At 32.7% G+C, this 20,275-nt stretch overlaps 1 protein-coding gene across 3 annotated transcripts; it reads right to left on the minus strand.

Moving 5' to 3' along the window:
* Positions 1-497: 497 nt before the first annotated feature.
* Positions 498-18,228, minus strand: LOC149897279 (ecto-NOX disulfide-thiol exchanger 2-like). Of its 3 annotated transcripts, none has more exons than XM_090116710.1 (9): positions 17,804-18,228; positions 17,408-17,614; positions 16,492-16,979; positions 15,662-15,805; positions 6,867-7,050; positions 3,909-4,015; positions 2,492-2,596; positions 2,056-2,190; positions 498-907 (listed from the first exon to the last, which is right to left on the minus strand). In XM_090116710.1, exons 1-9 carry the CDS (start codon positions 18,093-18,095, stop codon positions 542-544), a joined length of 2,028 nt encoding a protein of 675 aa, XP_089972836.1. In that variant the 5' UTR covers positions 18,096-18,228; the 3' UTR covers positions 498-541. The 3 variants fall into 3 exon arrangements, with proteins under 3 accessions (XP_089972836.1, XP_089972835.1, XP_089972834.1); XM_090116709.1 differs by having other exon boundaries at positions 16,492-16,982; XM_090116708.1 differs by having other exon boundaries at positions 16,492-16,988.
* Positions 18,229-20,275: the final 2,047 nt, after the last annotated feature.

A 20,275-nucleotide genomic window follows, 5' to 3' on the forward strand; every position in this document is an offset into this window, starting at 1 on the left:
TAAACTGTGCATTAAACGTATAAATGTGGAATGAAATATTATAAAATAAGCGGTCCGCCCCGGCTTCGCCCGTGGTACATAATATTTACGTTTTCTCTACATAAGAACCATCCTCGTACTTCAAGGAATATAATAAAAAAAGAATTATCGAAATCGGTTCAGCCGTTCCCGAGTTATGCGCTTACCAACACATTTTGCGATTCATTTTTATATATAAGAGAAGATTAGAAGCAATATTATTTCATTCTATTACATTCCACCTGTCTTATGGATTCATATTTCATATTCATAATTAAATTTTGTACTGAACTTAAAGATGATAGGATGTTTGAAAATCCAAAATAAAACCACACATTTATTACAAATTATTTATTGTATCATAAAGATGTACCTACTAATCTAAACCTTACAATCAATACATACAAATTTGCAAAAATACTTTCAAATTTTTCACCGAAATTTTTGCATATATCATCTTCAAGAGAGTCTTCATTAATACATAATATTCTTGTTTCAAATACTCATTACACTTCTAAAGTACCTAAGATTCACTTTTAATCACGTCAAATGTGACAAAACCCCACCTATGTTCAATGGACGCACCCACTCCTGACGTCTTACACAAAAAGACATCATTGTACTTCTGCAATATATCCAATACTGTCCCCTGAGTGACATTTGGAGTCATAGACCGAACATATGAGACAAGATAATCCAAGGAAGCTCCTAGTGGATGGACCATGAGGAATGCAGTCAAAATGCTGATGAGCTTGGCTTCAGAGGGTGGAACTGCTGGTCCAGTGGTGATCACTTTGTTATCATCAGGTGTGGGAGGAGGTGGCATTGGTTTGATGATCGCTGATGGCTGGACTGGCTCACGTTGTGGTATCGGTAATGGAGGGTAGACCTAAAAATAGTATTTTATAAGAATAATAGAAAAAACCTGACATAAATTCAATACAGTCAGTATTTGGTAAAAAGATATCCCAAGTTCATTTTTCTGAAGTATGTAATTAAGTTAGTAATTTCATTAAAAAAAGAGTTCATTTTCAAACGATATTACAACGAAAAATGTTCGATCATAAAAAAATAAACGCAACTTAAACGACAATACAAAAGAATATCAAGTTAATGAAAACTAGGGATGTAACGATACCGATACCGATACCGATATATCGGCCGATATATCGGCAAGCCGATATATCGGTATCGCCGATAATAAATCAACCGATACCGATATTTTTTTATTAAATTATTTCTTTTCTTTTATGTTTTTGCATTGTATTCATTCATATTGTTTTATTTCTGTTTCTGTAATAGTGTTAAGGAAGAGCGGAACCTCCTGACACAAGCATTTTATTTGCTTACTAGGAGTGTTCCAATCACAAATTTGTTTATGTAAAGGAAAGAAATAAATAACTTTGAATTTTTTTAATTTTTAACGTGATAACGTTTTTAAAATCGTTTTAGTCGGGTGACATGTTCATAAACTTGTGTCACACCAAAACCTCACGAGCGCGATCGCAGGTATAACGAGAGGGAGACGGACCGATCTCCCGTTTCATCTCGAGCGCTGCCACTGCATTATGTTATCACGTAAACATCTCGATCGTAAACCTACTTTACAAACAAAAATCCGCGCCCAATGAACGATGCGGGAGGCCGCCCGCGCGTGCGCACTTTGTTTTCTGAAAAAACTCTACCATTATAGTAAACTTTTATTAGGTACTGATTGTATGTGTATTACTTAAAGTTTAACTGACTTCGTAAAATAATAATACTAAAATAAATAGTTTTGTTGTTTTTTGATTTGGCATTTTTATTTAAAAGAATACGATTAACAGTTAAATGTTGGTAACTGTTTATGCATAATTCACTATTTATTTTTCTACCAAGCCATCGATATCGGTATCGGTATCGGTATCGCCGATACATTACTACAAATATCGGTATCGGTATCGTATCGGCTAAATCATGTATCGTTACATCCCTAATGAAAACGTTAACAAACGATTATTTTTATTTAAATATAATGAAAATAACATATAAAATTACCTGTTTATTCTGCAAGGCCTGCTGCGCGATGAAGTGCGCCTTGAATTTCTCAAATTTCCTTTCCGCCTCGTCTTTAGCGAGATAAGCTTCGTTCTTGTAACCCTCCAGCTCGTACGTCAGATTCTCATTCTCTTTCTATAAAAACGAAACATAAAATTAACCAACAAGGCGAAAAAAAATTTTTGGACTTTGGAAAAAAAGTCGAAACAATTTTTTTTTACGTTTTAATCTCCCATTGATAGGAAAATTAAAATGTTATTCTTTGTATTTGAATGCATGTTATGCATGTCACTAAAGTTAAACAAGGAATTAAAAACCACGACCTACGCATAATATATCGACAGACTTAAAAATTTAGTAAATCTTTTTTTATTTTCTATTGAAAAAATACCGCAACTTAAACATCTAAATAAGATTAGACATTAGAATTCCTCACCTTCAATTCCTCAAACTTTTCAGCGGAAACCATGTTCCTGCCGACTCTTTCGGAGTCATCCTCTTCGAATATAGAATTAAACTCTTCTCTTATGTTTTCTAGTTCCTAAAAAAGGTATCGAGTCAGTTTTGCATTTTGGTTCATAAAAATGTTTCGTTTTTTTCTTTTAGCGAATACTTAGTTAATTGTTTTTTTAAACAAATAAAACTTAATTAAATTTCTCATTCGATCCAGGTCATAGAACAAAGATACAACCAATTACCAAATTAATGCATGAAAATATTTAAATGATTTAATGTTATCGAAAAATTTACCCGAAGATACATAATATTAAAGTACGTTATTAGAGAAACTGTAATCCGTCCCATTTCATACTCACAATTTAACAAAAATATATAGAAAATATTGTTGTGAAAGTAAGACCAGCCATTTTACATCAAACATTGTAAAATTATTCTTTGGAAAAAAAACATAATACCAGTAATGACCGAAAGACATTTAAATTGTGAAGATTCTCATCTGTTTCATTGCATGTAATACGATGAAACTTAAATTCAATAAAACAGCATTGTAATTTGAGAACAAGGATATATTGTGTATCATCCATAAATATAGAAGTAATGGAATACTCTACAATACTGGGAAGATATTATATTTTTATTATTAGCGAATTAAAAATGTGTTTATTTTACAATATTTGATGAAAGTGTTTGTTGTAGATCGTCGAGTTCTCGTCGTCGCTCGTAGATAAGATGACCTCTGTGGAAACAGCAGCCACTGAAGATATTTCGAAGCAGCAGCAAACAGCAAAAAGACGCTCGTAGCCACCAAACATAAAACACTTCGTCTAGTCTGACTTTCATAAAATGTCTTAATATGTTAAAATTTATTGTAGATAATAATTTACCGGACAGATTACAGCTTTAATACTCACTGATAAAGTCGAAATTTCTTTGAAATCTTTCTCTGTTTACTGCCCGTGGCGACCGCGTCGCCTAATTTACTTACAAGACCAGCCTGCTCGTCTGATCTAAAAGAAAACGATACTTCCAAGTTTTCCCTGGTCTTCTGCTGCTTAGGGTCAATTGCTTACCCAATCATCAAAAAACATTACAAGTAAACAATTAAAAGATCACCATCTCTTTCTGTTAAAATTTCATGTTTCTTGAAAATTGAGCAATCGACTCTATACCTTCTTCCTTGCTTTACCCAACCTCCAACCTCACTTTACACATAAAAACGTCACTCAGCATTTTCCATCTCCATCTCTACCCTAAAGAAAAAACGAAAGTTCTGGACCACCATCATAAATCTTGACCTTCTTGCTTGTGAGTCAGCTATTCTTACTCCTCCTTCCTAAATACTTTACTTACCTCGATAAATAAAAGTCAATACTGTGACATTATTTCATAAATACCTCTGTCATTTTGAGCCACATCTCGATGTTCCTACGTTGTTGCTTCGTGAAGTGATCGGAGACGCGTTGGTGTTTTGCCGCTGAGAGAATTTTCGCAACCTGCTCGACTGGTGTTAAAACTGTTTGTTAGCAACTATACAACTACGATTTAAAAAATACTAGCTTCGCCATATTGTATAACTGTTGTAACGTGGAACAAACAAGTGTGTAACTTTGCATAAGTTTGAAGTTCTTTCCGGTTAAACATATTTTCTAAAACTAGATTTCCGCCCACGGCTACGCCCGCGTTTTCTAAGGAAAACCCGCATAGCTCCCGTTCCCGTGGGATTTCCGGGTAAAACCTATCCTATGTGTTAATCCAAGTTACCCTCTATATGTGTGCTAAATTTCATTGTAATCGGTTCAGTAGAATTTGCGTGAAAGAGTAACAAACATCCATACATCCATACATCAATGTAGGCCCTAATTTTAAAGTTGTTTATCAAATGTTAAAGCATCCCAATATAACATATTTATCTACCACCTTTACAGGAGTTATCGCAGCCGCTCGAAGGAAATGTCTACCTTTTTGAAATAATATTGATGTGATGGCTTAAAATTAATAAAGATTGTGTTACTTTCATTCTTCTTTCTTCTTTTTTGCATCGCTGAAGGTCTTATTACATATTGTAACCAGGAAAATTGAATAAATTTTGTTTGTATGCAATAAGTATTGTTCATATACATCCCTTTATCAAATAAAACAGCACAGTAATGGAACTACACAATTTTTCATTTATAATTTCTATGTTTCTTCTTTTGTATAGTTTTCTTTGATCATTAATATCTGTATGCTGTAAGCTGGAAGCGCTGCGGCCGCCATCTCAGGAACTTTAAGATTCTTAGAATAACAATATACTTACCTTAATTTATATTATTATTTCTTACTGTGGAGCCTATTGTGAGTGTTAATATTTAATAATAATGGTTAGAAAACTATTTTTTTTTAATTTATATTATTTTTAATATCATCTATACATGTTATTTCAATTTTATCATGAAAAATGTAATTAATATACATAGTTCAATATGGTCCAATGTTCGATGACAAAAGTAGGAGATTCATAATCTTATATCACAATAACAAAAGTTTAAATGAACTTTTAAAAATCTTTCTTTATTTATTAAAATCAATTGAAAAACAACAAACTATTGAAATTTTAATATTCTTTAAATAATAATGATATAATGAACAAATAAAACGGTAGTTTATGATTCTTCCACTGGTTTTGTTACATACTAGTTCCGACCTGTAATAAGTATATAGTCTATGGTTCAGAGTTCCGACTATACAGTATCATAATTTATACAGTTACTTACTTTTGTTTAGATTTCACCACTCAATCTTACCAGAAAGCAATTGACATAATTATTTTTTATCAACATTGTCTTTGCTCTATACACAATTCCTATTTTACGTATTGAAAATTCCGGGTCTCCTACACCTTACAGAAGAAATACCTTTAATATACACTTTACTTACATTTGACGTCTATGAAGCGAAGTCCTGTGTCTTCCTGTTAATTACGAAACAAATCCCATGTCCCACTTCGTTACGGATCAGTGTTGTTGATCTTTCAGTTGCAGCATTTTTCAACAAAGGTTTATTTATTTATTTATTTGGTCAACCAACATTTGTTTACAATGATTCCTTAATATAATAATTATTATATAACATATAGTTCTTGCGATAAAGTAACAAATAATTAGAGGTTAACACAGCATGCGCCAATTATACAGAGCTATTTCTTAAGAGATGTAATGACAATACAAAATTATTTTTATTATTAAAAGAATAAGAATTTTTAATTAACAGATGATAGATGATGACAACAATTTAAGGTTTCAATTTTTGTATATCCTTCACTATAGAACGGAGCTTGTTGGGTGTATGGAAGAAGATGTCGATTTTATCACTGTATTTATTGATAATTTTTGATAGTCTGGGTAGTGGGGAGTTGGCCCCGGAAACGGATTTGCGGAGTGGAGGAGCTAAGGGGGTTATTTTAAAGCGGGGATATCTAGCCGGTACACGAATGTTGAATCTTGCTAGTAATTGGGGACAGTTAATTTTATTATTAAAAAGTTTAGAGACGAAAAGTAGATCAATAATGTCTCTTCGATCGATGAAGGTTCACATTTATAGTCAGTTTCACCACTGACCCTGATAGCATATTTACTTACATATAAGTTTTTCCAGAAGTTGCAAAACTGGCCATAAATGTCTTAATTCATAGTTATTACTTACGATACTTAAGATCGAGCACCTTGTATGCTTGCCTCGTTGTTTACTATCTTCAAATTGAACATAAAGTCGACGCCACACGCTGCACAAAGAAACTAAAAAAATCTTGTTGTTCAGGTTGTTCCTCCTTTTTATTCCAGACTTACCTTAATTATTTCAGATTTGAAGATCATAAACTGCATCATCTTTTATTGATGTCAGCTGTATTTTATAGTAAATTCTTTCAATGACCTAAATGCCGTTATAAAATCTCTTCTTCAGCAACACCCGAATGATTGACATGATGACATATCACCTAGATATTCCTAAAAAAGTATACTTTAACCTTTTATATAGTTTATAACTCACTAAGCCGTAGTACCAATACAATTCCCCACCATTGCATCTTAATGCTTGCTTTTACTGGACCATCTTAATCTCCTATCACAGGATTCTTTCATCCTCCACACATCTTGTATACAATTAATTAATACTTTAGTAAGTAAGAAAACAACATAGAACATTGAACTATCGCTATTTAAACTCACTATAGGCTACACTCTACAGTATTACTACCAACTGGAATCTCCATTCTGCTTTCTCCTATCTCCAACTGCAGTTCAAATCCGCCATTTTGTTTTTTCAACTTTTTTTATATCAGCGCCATCTAGTATCGGAATTATAAAACTACTCACATTGATGGATGATATGGAGGAATTTTTCTTTCAAAGTTGTTTTCATGTTTTGTAGCTCGTCATCCAATTGCATTTTTTCATTGAACAATCTTCTTATTTGATTGTTACTGGTTTGTATCAGGGAATAGAACGAGTTGGCGTTCTTCTTGTTGCATTCGCCGCGTTCCAACCATGTTGCAAGAGTCTAAAAAAATAAGGTAAAGTTTAGTGCTCGAGATATAAGAAATAAAAAAATTGAATGACCAATTAAGGTTGATGTTCCGACCGTCCCTCCATACATTTTTGATTACCTCTAAACACTTAACACAGACACTATTTCTTTAAAACTAATCATTTTATCACTTCTCTATAATGAAATGTGTGCGCGTTCGACCTTTTTAATCAATAATTTACAATATTTACTTAGAAAAACAACAGTAAAATACCGGAAAAATTTGACACTTCTACAGTAGTGTGCGTGACTTTTGCCAAGCGAAACACGACATAAAGCACGACATCTAGCGCATAGACTATATACTTATTACAGATCTAGCGCGTCAATGTCTAAACGAAAGGCGATGTTTAGACATTGACGCGCTAGATGTCGTGCATTCGCGTTCGTTATCTTATGCATAATGAGCATAATTCTAATAAATCAAAGTTCTGTGTAAAAATTGAGTAATTTCATTTCCAATCGTTCAAAGAAAATAACAATAAAATAAAATAAAACTAATGACCTTAGAAACTATGTTTTTTTTTATTTATTACTCATTATTGTTCGTCCGTCGTAGGTCTGTAAACTGTATTGTACACTGAAGGTAAATGGTACTGTAGGTACTTTAGTTCGGCGTCGTCGCTCGTCGGCTTGATATAAAATTACATTCTTGATTTCATTGACACGCGCTATGATTTGCGCGCGGAATTTCTTGTGTTGTGAATTTATTTTTGTATGCTATGCATTTTAATTGATTCAAATTGCAATGTTTCTCTAGTATGCATTTGAGACTATATTGTAAATTGTAATAATTGATCGTGGGTATAGTAATTAATTATTCTAATAACGCAATTAGTAATATATGTATTTTCGGTGGGATTCAAAACAAAAAATTGGCCCGTAATTTTTATGAAATTTCACCACATTGCAAATCACATCAATCATAGTTCATACACATGTATGACGAAAGTGATTAGTATTGTGGCTAACATTGACTCATCAGTTCATCACTGAAACCAGTGATAAATCAGTACCTATATCATATTGTGTTTGAATATTTTTAAACAATGATATAAGTATATAATTATTATAAATCGGTAAACTATCAAAGTAATCACAAACTTGCAAACATTGGTAAAATGTCCAGTAGTTTATGAGCCTATTCATTACAATCAAACAAACAAACAAAGTTTTCCTCTTTACAATATTAGTGTAGACAAACACTATGAATACGATCACGAATGCAAATTCGGGGATTTTCTAATTATTGCTAAATAATAATTGAATTCGTTTTGAAATACTCTATAATTTTTAGTGTATAAATAGACATTTATAATGTGGTGCTCATTTTTTTTGTACTGCTAACGCTATTGTAGGTACCTATTTTCGTTGTTTTATTTCAAGTGAACACGGCCATACAATTTTGTCACGAGCCGCCTATGATTGTAGGTACTTTTGTTAGGCTCCTTCGTCGTCCGCGTCGGCTCGAAAGTTCTTGATTTCATTGTCACGCGCTATGATTTGCGCGCGGATTTTCTTGTGTTGTGAATTTATTTTTGTATTATTATTATTTTTTATTTATTTTTTTATTTTATTGATTCAAATAAAATATTTCACTAGTATGCATTTGAGACTATATTGTATTATGTATAATTTATCGTAGGTATAGTTATTCTTATAACGCAGTTATATTTTCGGTGGGACAATTTGACCCGTGATTTTTCTGAAATATCACCACGTTGCAAATCACATCAATCATACACACGTATGACGAAAGTATAGTGGCTATAATTGACTCATCAGTTCATCACTGAAACCAGTGATAAATCAGTATATCATATTTTATTGTGTTTGAATATTTTTTAAACAACGATATAGGTATACAATATTATTATAAATCGGTAAACTACCAAAGTACTTCCGAATTTTCAGACAGACAAACAAGTAGTTTGAACACGCAGTTTTCTTATACTAGTAGCAAAAATCAAAACCATAATATTATGTTTACCTACTATATTTTACTAAAAGTCGAGTGCGTCGAAATCGTAAATAATAATATGTTTTTCACCTTCCTGGTTATTTTCCCATAGTAAATAGTGTTTTAGGTTTGTTGTTGTAGGTAGGAATAATAATAATTATTCTTACATGTTGGTTATGAAATGTATATTGAAATAATTTACTTTTACAAATCATTAGTGATATAAGTTTTGAGTGAAAATGCTTGGATCAGCATAATATTATATGGTACTTCAAATACATGTTTTGATAAAAAAAACAATAGTGTAATAAAATAAAACTGCGTTTTATTGTAATCAATGTTGACAATTTTAAATTCCAAAATTATTGATCAATAAAATAGTTTACACCAACAAATATAACTTTTATTTTTATAACAATCGTTCATAATATAAACCGTAGCAGGTGGCGTTTTGAAGTTCTGTCTACTCATACAGAAAAATGGAAAACTTGTTTTTTTTGTAAACAATTTATTACTCATGTTGTTTGGCAACTCGAAGCGTGGTCGTCCGTCGTAGGTACTTTTGTTCGGCGTCGCGTCGTCGTCCGCGTGACCGCGTCGGCTTGATATAAAACATTCTTGATTTCATTGACACGCGCTATGATTTGCGCGCGGAATTTCTTGTGTTGTGAATTTATTTTTGTATGCTATGCATTTTAATTGAATCAAATTGCAATATTTCTCTAGTATGCATTTGAGACTATATTGTAATAATTGATCGTGGGTAGGTATAGTAATTAATTATTCTAATAACGCAATTATATTTTCGGTGGGATTCAAAACAAAAAATTGGCCCGTGATTTTTATGAAATTTCACCACATTGCAAATTATATATTATACAATTACAATTACAATTATTATAAATCGGTAAACTATCAAAGTAATTACAAACTTGCAAAATATGCTTTTCCGAATTTTCAGACAGACACACAATTTTATTAGTTTGTTTTAGCAAAGTAGGTACCTATACCTATACGCTTACGTCGCGCGTCGCGTCCGCGTCGTCGAAAACGGTGCGCCCAGAAACAAACATACCTAATTCAGTTACAATCCTTTTTTTGTTCCGTAATTTATTGTATTTATTCTAATACGATTTTTTTTATTCGTCGGCCAGTTCTACTAGGTATAAAAAGATAAAACTGAAATATAATTATTGTAGCGACAGCCATATTATGTTACTATGTTTTCGTAAATATGTTTTTCACCTTCCTGGTTATTTTCACATAATCTTATCTTATATATAAAAATGAATCGCAAAATGTGTTGGTAAGCGCATAACTCGAGAACGGCTGAACCGATTTCGATCATTCTTTTTTTATTATATTCCTTGAAGTACGAGGATGGTTTTTATGTAGAGAAAACGTAAATATTATGTACCACGGGCGAAGCCGGGGCGGACCGCTAGTATATATATATAAATGAATCGCAAAATGTGTTGGTAAGCGCATAACTCGAGAACGGCTGAACCGATTTCGATAATTCTTTTTTTATTATATTCCTTGAAGTACGAGGATGGTTCTTATGTAGAGAAAACGTAAACATGTACCACGGGCGAAGCCGGGGCGGACCGCTAGTCTAATATAAAAATGAATCGCAAAATGTGTTGGTAAGCGCATAACTCGAGAACGGCTGAACCGATTTCGATAATTCTTTTTTTATTATATCCCTTGAAGTACGAGGATGGTTCTTATAGCTAGAGAGCTAGTTAGTTTAGTTTTAGTGCAGTGGCAGTGTAAATGTTGTTGTTGAGGTTATGTAAATTTAACACTTTAGTTAACTACCAAGATATAAAGAAATGAGGATAGGACACAATAACTATTGGTTGAGGTATTTATAAACTCATAATATACTTTTAAAAAAATCACGTTTTAATAAATTTCTAGAATTAAATTAGAACAGCTGATTCAAAATAGCCTAAAAAATCTTAATAATAATAATTACGCTTCACAGCAAGAAGAAATGTACCATATGTACCCGCACAAAGTCGATATTGTGTTGCCTACCGTTCGACTCAATGGCTAGGGTTGTAACTACCTTTAATAATTATTACCAAACTAATAAACCGAGTGATGCGAAATAACCATAATTCTTTTAGAGTTTGATAAAATGATCAGGCAGGTATTTTCTTTAATCCTCTGAATTCTCGGTTACTAAATTGTATCGTTGAAATTATTCTTAATCGCGTAAATTTAATAAATAATCATATGGAAAACACTTTTCATTTGTTTTTTTACTTTCACGCCCAACTACTATACAATAATTACGTTGTTTCGGTATTTTGACGAGAAAACGCAGGAAACATCCGTTGTATCATTTTAGATAGATTGTATATTTTGTATCTGTAGAATTGAAATCAAAGCTATGTATATGTTGTCTCCATTCTTTTCTTATCGGATTGTTGATCCCAATGCGAATGCGTCACTTAAATTTTATAAAAGACAATTAAGAACATCAAAAATAAAGTGATACGTAAATATTTCACAGTGCAATATATTATGTAATTAATAATAATTATATATTTATGAAAAAATAATTACATCAGATTTGATAATAGCAATTGTTTTGAATGTACATAATATGAATAAATGATTACATCATAATAGTAATAATCACAATTGTTTTATTTCCCATTTGTTGCAACCCTAGCATATTTTCATGTAGCAGCAGAAGTACCTACACTGGCGGCGCGGCGGCATCGTGCGACATCAAAGGCATTGCCTTACTAGGTAAGTTTATAATGACTCATTTCTTTTATTATATAATTTACGTTTTACTTTTACAGAATCCGATTCAATGGATTATGAAGACGAGTCACACAACGCCATACGATAGTGATGATGAATGAACATTTCAATAAATGCATGCGTGTTTTTTTATGTTGTTTTGTAATTGTTAATTGTTTCTTAAATAAAGAAATAAACTAAATATTTAAATGATGATTTGTTATTTGCAACACAACTTTATATTTGAGATTCTTTACAAATGTATATTTAGTTTTGTATCATCAAATTTATAAATTTTATTCCATAGTTTTCAAAATTAAATGTAAATGACCATAAAAACATTAATAAAGTAAATCATTGATGTAAGGTCAGGGAACGTAATACATATATACATCTGACCATGTAGAAGCTAAGTCTTGTTGACTGCTGAAGTCTGTAAAGTTTTGTTGTCTGCTGAAGTCTGTACGCAATGAAAATGTCTGCCGTTTCGAAAATAAGTTTTTAAGACCCTAATAAATAAAATATATGAATGGCAGATCTGGTCAAATACTTTCAAAATTGTATTTTTTTCAGCACTTTCATAAGTGTCTGCCAGAATGTTATCCGCGTGATAATGGTCTGCCATTGTTATTTTCCGATAGTAATAATAATCTATTTTCAAATATCAAAATGGCAGACGTGGTCAAATGGTTTCAAAGTTCGCCAAAAATTTCCACCTGTCTTACCTAAGCGCGCGGCTCGTCCACCACTCTGGGCTTAGTGACTCCTCATCTCATGTATAGTAGGTATAGGGGAATCAACACACAAAAATCCAGGTCTGGTCAAATACATACAGGTAGCTTTGCGCTAGCTCTCTAGCTATTACTTCTTATGGAGAGAAAACGTAAACATGTACCACGGGCGAAGCCGGGGCGGACCGCTAGTAAATAATAAAATAATAAATAGTGTATTAGATTTGTTATTGTATCTTGTATACCTACGAATAATTATTCTTACGTCTTGTTGGGAAATGTTCAAATACCTACCTATTGAAATAATTTACTGTTACAAATCATTAGTGTTATTAGTTTTGAGTGAATAGGCATGGATCAGAAATTCAGAATATAATATGCTACTAACTACTCAAATACATACATGTTTACACAACAAACACCACTGACCTCTATAACTATAAGTTATAGAGGTCAGTGACCGTCAGTGACAAACACTATGGATAGGTACCTACGCTCGCGAATGCAAATTCGGTGATTTACTAATTATTGATACCTAGTCATTGAATTCGTTTTGAAATAGCCTGTACTTTGTAATTTTTAGTGTTATAGACATTTATAAAATGTGGTGCTCATTTTTTTTTGTAATAAATTATCCTGCTACGCTATTGTATTTTCGTTGTTTTATTTCAAGTGAACACCCATACAATTTTGTCACGAGCCGCCTCTGGCCTCTGGGTGAAATCAACCAGTCAAATGATTTTTGTTCTAATTGTATTTTGGTAGTAGTTTGTTTAGAATTTACATTACCATTGTTTAATTTTTATTTTGTATTTGCAGTAAAATAAAAAGATGAAAAACTTCATTAGGTATATTGTACGACACCTCACTCTGAATCGCGCTAGCGAAATTTTTTCGTTACAGAGCACATATACAACTTTCGGACAATCTTCATTGAGGCCGGCCGGCAAATCGAGTATGTCGAAAAACTTCACTTATTCGATGGAGGTATTCTACCTTCCTTCCTCCACAGTTGTGGGACCCCGACGTGCATTGAACACGCAGCTTTCTGATACTATTAGCTAAAATCAAAACCACAGATATGTCTGTGATCAAAACCATAATAATATTTTTACCTATTATTTTACTAAAAGTCGAGTGCATCGAAATCGTAAATATGTTTTTCACCTTCCTGGTTTTTTTTCCATAGTAAATAGTGTTTTTGATTTGTTGTTGTATGAATAATTATTCTTACTTGTTGGTTATGAAATGTATATTGAAATAATTTACTTTTACAAATCATTAGTGATATTAGTTTTGAGTGAAAATGCTTGGATCAGCATAATATCATATTTGCTACTTCAAATACATGTTTTGATAAAAAAAAAAACAATAGTGTAATGTAGGTAATAAAATAAAACTGCGTTTTATTGTAGGTAATCAATTTTGACATTATTTATTTCCCAAAATTACAATAAAATAGTTTACGCCAACAAATATAACTTTTATTTTTATAACAATCCTACTTCCTTCTAATGCGAAAGTTTGTGAGGATGTGTATGTGTGTGTTTCACGCAAATACTACTGAACCGATTACAATGAAATTTAGCACACATATAGAACGTAACTTGGACACATTGAATAGGTTTTATCCCGGAAACCCCACGGGAACGGGAACTATACGGGTTTTTTTTTGAAAATGCGGGCGGAAAGCTAATCGTTCATAATAATATAAACCGTAGCAGGTGGCGTTTTGAAGTTTTGTCTACCCATACAGAAAAATGAAAACCACAGGAGATTGCCCAAGTGACTATGGCACTTGGTATCGCAATCAAACTTATTGTGTCAAGATGAAATATAGCTCAATTTAAAGCTTGATGTTAGTACTTTTAGATATGATTAAAGTTTTTATGTAAATAAGCCGCAGTTCGCGACAATAAAAATAAAACAATAGTTTTATTCAACACTTCAAAAAACTACTTAATCGAGTTTAAACTAACGATGAACGTTAAGTTTTACATTTATTACATAGGTAATATTTTAATTTACAAGACAAATGTGAAAAGTAAATCGTAATTTAAACATTATTTCAAAATAACATCGAACAATGCGTCGAACACATTCATTTGACATTTCAAATAGAAACTATGACATATGACGTTTGCAAGAGAGATAGATATAGGTATGTGTCAAAACAAAACTTTTACTTTTATTTCTATTTATTCGGTATAATTACAACTTAATAGTGATAAATATGATCATTATAAATACAAATAGGAATTAACAATATCACGAACACGTGACACAACTAGTATTTTACCGATTCCATACGTAGTCATACATGTTTCAAAAGAAAAACTTTTACTTTTACTATTATTTCAATTTATCCGGTTTAATTAAGACTTAATATTGATACATATGATCATTATAAATACAAATAGGAATTAACAATATAACGAATACGTGGCACAACTAAAATTTTACCGATACCACCCGTGGTCATTCTCCTTTGTGGGTCATTTGTAACAGGATGGCGGTTCTACAGCGAAAAAAGAAAAATGATGGTCAGAACGCTGATACCGGATACCTTAAGATACTGTAATATAAAATATTACTAGATTAGATAAAATATTATAGGTAGTATCTTCACCGTGTGTGACGCGCTTTACATTCACGCCATCTAGAGTTAAATCTTTATCATTTTTGTATACGTCTGTGTGTGTAAACGACCCTGTATGCAATGACAGATGTTAAAACGCATAATTTTACCGAATTGGGTGGATTTTAAGGCAATGATATAACATATTTCAATAAAATATAATATTCAGTAACCGCCATGACTATTCCTAGGTTTGATGACTATTCCAATTACGCAAAAACTCAAATAAACTAGAAATGTAGAATTCAGCGCCATCTAGCGGGATATTGGCTGGGAACAGATCGTAGCAATCACCTTAAAGCAATTTTTTTAAAGTAAAATAAAGAAAACAAATAAAGTAATAATAATTTAATAATACAGTTGCTGATTGACCAGCGCATATCAGTTATAGAAATAAAAGTATTTTATATGTAGTTAATAATTTTAACTTTCTTCCCTTCCCCACTAGAAATAAATTATTTTAGGCTTATAACAACGTTTTAAAATACTCACAGGAGCAGCCTTAGCGAAGTCTTCCTCGCTCTTTATTTTCTCAGTAATCTCGTTAAATGTGGTTGGTGTGAACGGCTCCACCTTTGGCGGGGTCTGTTCGCGGTGACGTTGCCTTCTCTCGTACTCGTTCTGATCGTCACGGTTCTACAAATATTTGATTAAGTATGTATTTATTTATTATTGAAGTGAAAACTTCTTTAGTTAGCGGCGTTGAGCACTTTTTCTGTAATGGGTATAAAATCTTAAACTCGCGTCAGGACACGTGACCTGATCGAAAAAGCGTACGACGGATGGAGAGTAGGCAGCTATCCCCTCTCTACTACGCGCGTTTTCACTTCTGCCGGCACTCCCGGAGTGAAACCCGTCTTTTTTTATTTATTTAGCACTTTATAATACATAGTTTTATAAAATGGAAAAGAAAATAACAATTTTCATACAGCTTTATACATATAATGGGGCGGCATTATCACTTCAGAGTGATTTCGACCAGTGAGAGACCAGAAATAACCCCTGTGGAGTTTTATAATAATTATAATCTTGATTGGTGATTTAATTTGAGATATAATAAAATTAGTTTCTTGCCAGTTATATTGTAACAATTTTATAAATATGTATAGAAATGAATGATCAAAATTGATACAATTGTTGTGAAACTTACAATGTAAATGAAATTAGATATGACGGAAAAATTTCAATAAAATTTAATCATTTGAAATGAATTTTTGTATGGAGTTTACAAAATATAATAGAAATCAATCAATCAATTAAAGTGACATATGCACTTTACTCTTTACTGAATAGTAAATATGAATAATACCTCTCAAACTTACCAAAGCATAATCAACAAACATAGTAGTAGCTTCATTCTCTCCCTGCTCATGGGTTTTCATTCTATAACCGGACAAGAAGAACGACTGCTCCACACTCTCTGGCCTCTCAAACCGCACGTAAAACACCCCACGCCTCGGCGTCTTCACATCCTCAATATTACCAAACCGTTGGAATATCTCGCTGATTGCATCAGATTTAACGCCATTCTGGAGACCACCCACGAAGATAGTGCGACAGCCTTTCGGTTTCTCTCGTCTTTGCGGAGTAGTTACACCAGGAATTGGCGGTAGTAGTACTGCGTTGTTAATGTATATCGGCTGGTTGGGCATCGGCATCATGCTCTGACTCATCATCATCATGTTGGGATCCATCATGTTCTGCATCATGCCTCCCATCATGTTCATTTGGGGCATCATCACGGGCATTCCACTGTCCATCGGCTGTTGTACCATCATGTTGTTCATCATTTGCGGGTATTGCATCATACCTGTGAATTCTTTCAATCAGTAATTTTTTCTTGTTTCATTTGTTTACACTTAAAAATTATGTATATTGTGCATATTTTGCTTCAAAATCTACTGGATTCATAAAACAAAATTATCAAGAATATTATATTAGCAACACTATCTATAATATAGATAATCTTCAATAAGTTATCTATAAAAAAATTGCTTTATCTATTAAGTGTTAAAAACTAAGTATGAAATTTGTTAAATAAAGAAATAAAGCCTTGATTAACAATCTTAAATGTTACATTTCTTCATAAAAACTACTTAAGTATTATTAAACATGTAAGTTTATGAAAGCAACATAATTAAAATATTATTATGAAATTTGTAACATTAATAAAATTATAACACATCAATATAAATATAATAAAGTTCAAAAAACGCAGTATTCACAATAAACATTTACCTGGCATCATCATATTATTATTCCCCATTGCCATTTGCTGCGAAGCGTTCATCTGAGTGTCAGTCTCTTTACTGCTATCCCACTTTGAACGTCGATCACGGTCCCGCCTGCCTCTATCGCTCCTATCTCTATCACTACGATCATTCCTGTCTCGTCTGTCATTTCTGTCATACCTGTCCCTAGATCGTGAACGGCCTCTTCTGTCTTCTGTGTAAAATAAAACGTGTTTTATGCGATTGTAGTATTAGAATGATGAAAACAGACAAGAACTGTTCATATAGTGTCATTTTTTCTGTGTTGTAAAAACTTATTGGAATTAACTGTAAACATAACAGTATAATTTTGGTGCTTTTCTTATTTAGTTAATAACATATATTAAATTGTATATAAACTTACTTGTCGGGTGATCTCTATCACGTCTTGACCTCTCGCCTTGTCGCGAATGGCTTTGTGTGCTCGTAACATTATTTTTCTGTTGATCAATTTCTGTAACTTCATTTAGGTTTTCTATCTCCATATCTGGCTGTACTGGGCCTATTAACGGCATCGGTGGCGGGTTCATAGGAGGGACGTTCATTTCAGGCATCATGTGCATCATAGGCTGGACCATGTTGCCCATAATATTATTCATAGGCCCAGGCGGCATACCCATAGCTTGCATTGCAAATTGATCGTTACCCCAGTTCATTGTGAAACTAAAAATAGCTTTAAGGAATCTGTTTTGATATAATCGATCAAAAGTATTTAAAGTTTTTTTACGTCGGTGTTATTAAAAATTTAAAATAAAATAAATAGGTACGCCACAAGCCACAAGTCACAACTATTAAAACTTCACCAAGTGACAACTGACAAGTGTCTCAAGTCACAACCACAGAGCAAGTAATATAGGCTCAACAAGTTACAATACAAATTACAATTTAGCAACAGAGAATGGGGAACCAATATTACAGAGTAAGTAATGGTAATATACTTGGTGCATATTAATTTTAAAATTAAAAAAATGCATGAAAATAATCATGCATATTCCATTTCATTGAGTTACTATGTACTTCGTACTAGAGAGGACATCGCTACTACACTATATTATGTAACACGTGTTTCTAAAATAATACATAAATAATCATAAATGTATTTTAAAACTCTTTTTTTTACAGAAGCTTCATTAATTAATAAAGTAATAAAATAGAAAATAAAAGCAGTAATAAGTTTATTAAAAAAAAGACGGGTTGCACTCCGGGAGTGCCGGCAGAAGTGAAAACTTGATTATTAATGTTGAGCATATTTGATATCCATCCGTCTTACGCTTTTTCGATCAGGTCACGTGTCCTGACGCGAGTTTAAGATTTTATACCCAACGCCGCTAAAGAAGTTTTCACTTCAAAAAGACGGGTTGCACTCCGGGAGTGCCGGCAGAAGTGAAAACTTGATTATTAACGTTGAGCATGTTTGATATTTTGGAATTGTATCCGTCTTACGCTTTTTCGATCCGGTCACGTGTCCTGACGCGAGTTTAAGATTTTATACCTATTACAGAAAAAGTGCTCAACGCCGCTAAAGAAGTTTTCACTTCAAAAAAAAAGACGGGTTGCACTCCGGGAGTGCCGGCAGAAGTGAAAACTTGATTATTAACGTTGAGCATGTTTGATATCCATCCGTCTTACGCTTTTTCGATCAACGCCACTAAAGAAGTTTTCACTTCAAAAATGTGTGCGTGTACTAGTGTACACACGTAAGAAGTGAAACTTCTTTATGACCTTATTTTTCAAAAAATAATTTACTATATATGGAACTTTACAGAAATACGTCGAATCACGCGTGGTAGGGATAAGAAAAAGATGGCGCGTAACGAGAAAATGTCACGCGTAACGAAAAAATGTTACACTAAATTTCCGATAAAGAAGTTTCACCTCAATATTTGTTGGGACTAATTGGAGTTTCATGCATATTCCCTATTTGTGAACTAATGAACTTTAACATTCTCAATATAATATTTTAACTAGGTAAATCTGTAATTTACTAAAATAATAATAATAAATATAATTTACTAGAGGCGCACAGATTCTAGGCATCGCCATATGGTGGACGTTCCACATACGTAGATTTCAACTAATTAGGCGGCCAAAACTCGCCACCTCAAAAAATTACTAAAGATAAGATAACCATTTATTCAGGTAGTAAACAGTTCCGGGAATATAATAGGCACCCCCTACCCACCATTCGTAGACGCACAATTGTTTCCCTAGGGTAGTCTGAATTCGATAGTCGCTTAACGTGTACGTGTCTGTTCTTGGCGCTCGTAAACTTACAACTTTTGTAAAATTCATATTTGTTTTCTAACTACTTCTTTTCGAGTAATAGTGATGGATTGCAGTAATTCAGGTAAGAACCTATGTTTTTCAACAGTAACATTAATAGTTTCTACTTCCCTTGATAAACTTTTTATTTTTTAAAGATAGCTCTATCAAAAAATCCGTTTTTTTGTGTTTCTTACAGTTAAATATGTCTTTTGACTAACTTAAGGGTCCGTCCGAGCAATGTTTTCTTTATTTTACAATACTTCACTTATTTTTCTATTATACCAGTAAAAAATTGGCCGCGGAAACCCGCGCGTTTTGAAAATAAGAGCATTTGAATCTAAGGGGTCGAAATTGAGAAAAATACCAAGTTAGTGCTAAATTGTATAAAATCGAATTATTTTTTATTTTAGGTCCGTCTGGTGCCTCGGGTACTAAAATAGTGACTCGGAAGTACCTGTTTGAACAGGTAAAAAGACAAAATTTACCATTTTTAAGGGAAAAACTCGATTCGTATGAAGATTTTCTTTTGATACGTTATGGAGTCACTGAAAATGCTAAAAAGCATTTGAAG

This window comes from Colias eurytheme, chromosome 26 (genome assembly GCF_061535395.1).
Source record: "Colias eurytheme isolate Ceu_HAF_F1 chromosome 26, ilColEury1 Martin Lab GWU primary, whole genome shotgun sequence".
NCBI classification, from domain to species: Eukaryota; Metazoa; Arthropoda; class Insecta; order Lepidoptera; family Pieridae; genus Colias; species Colias eurytheme.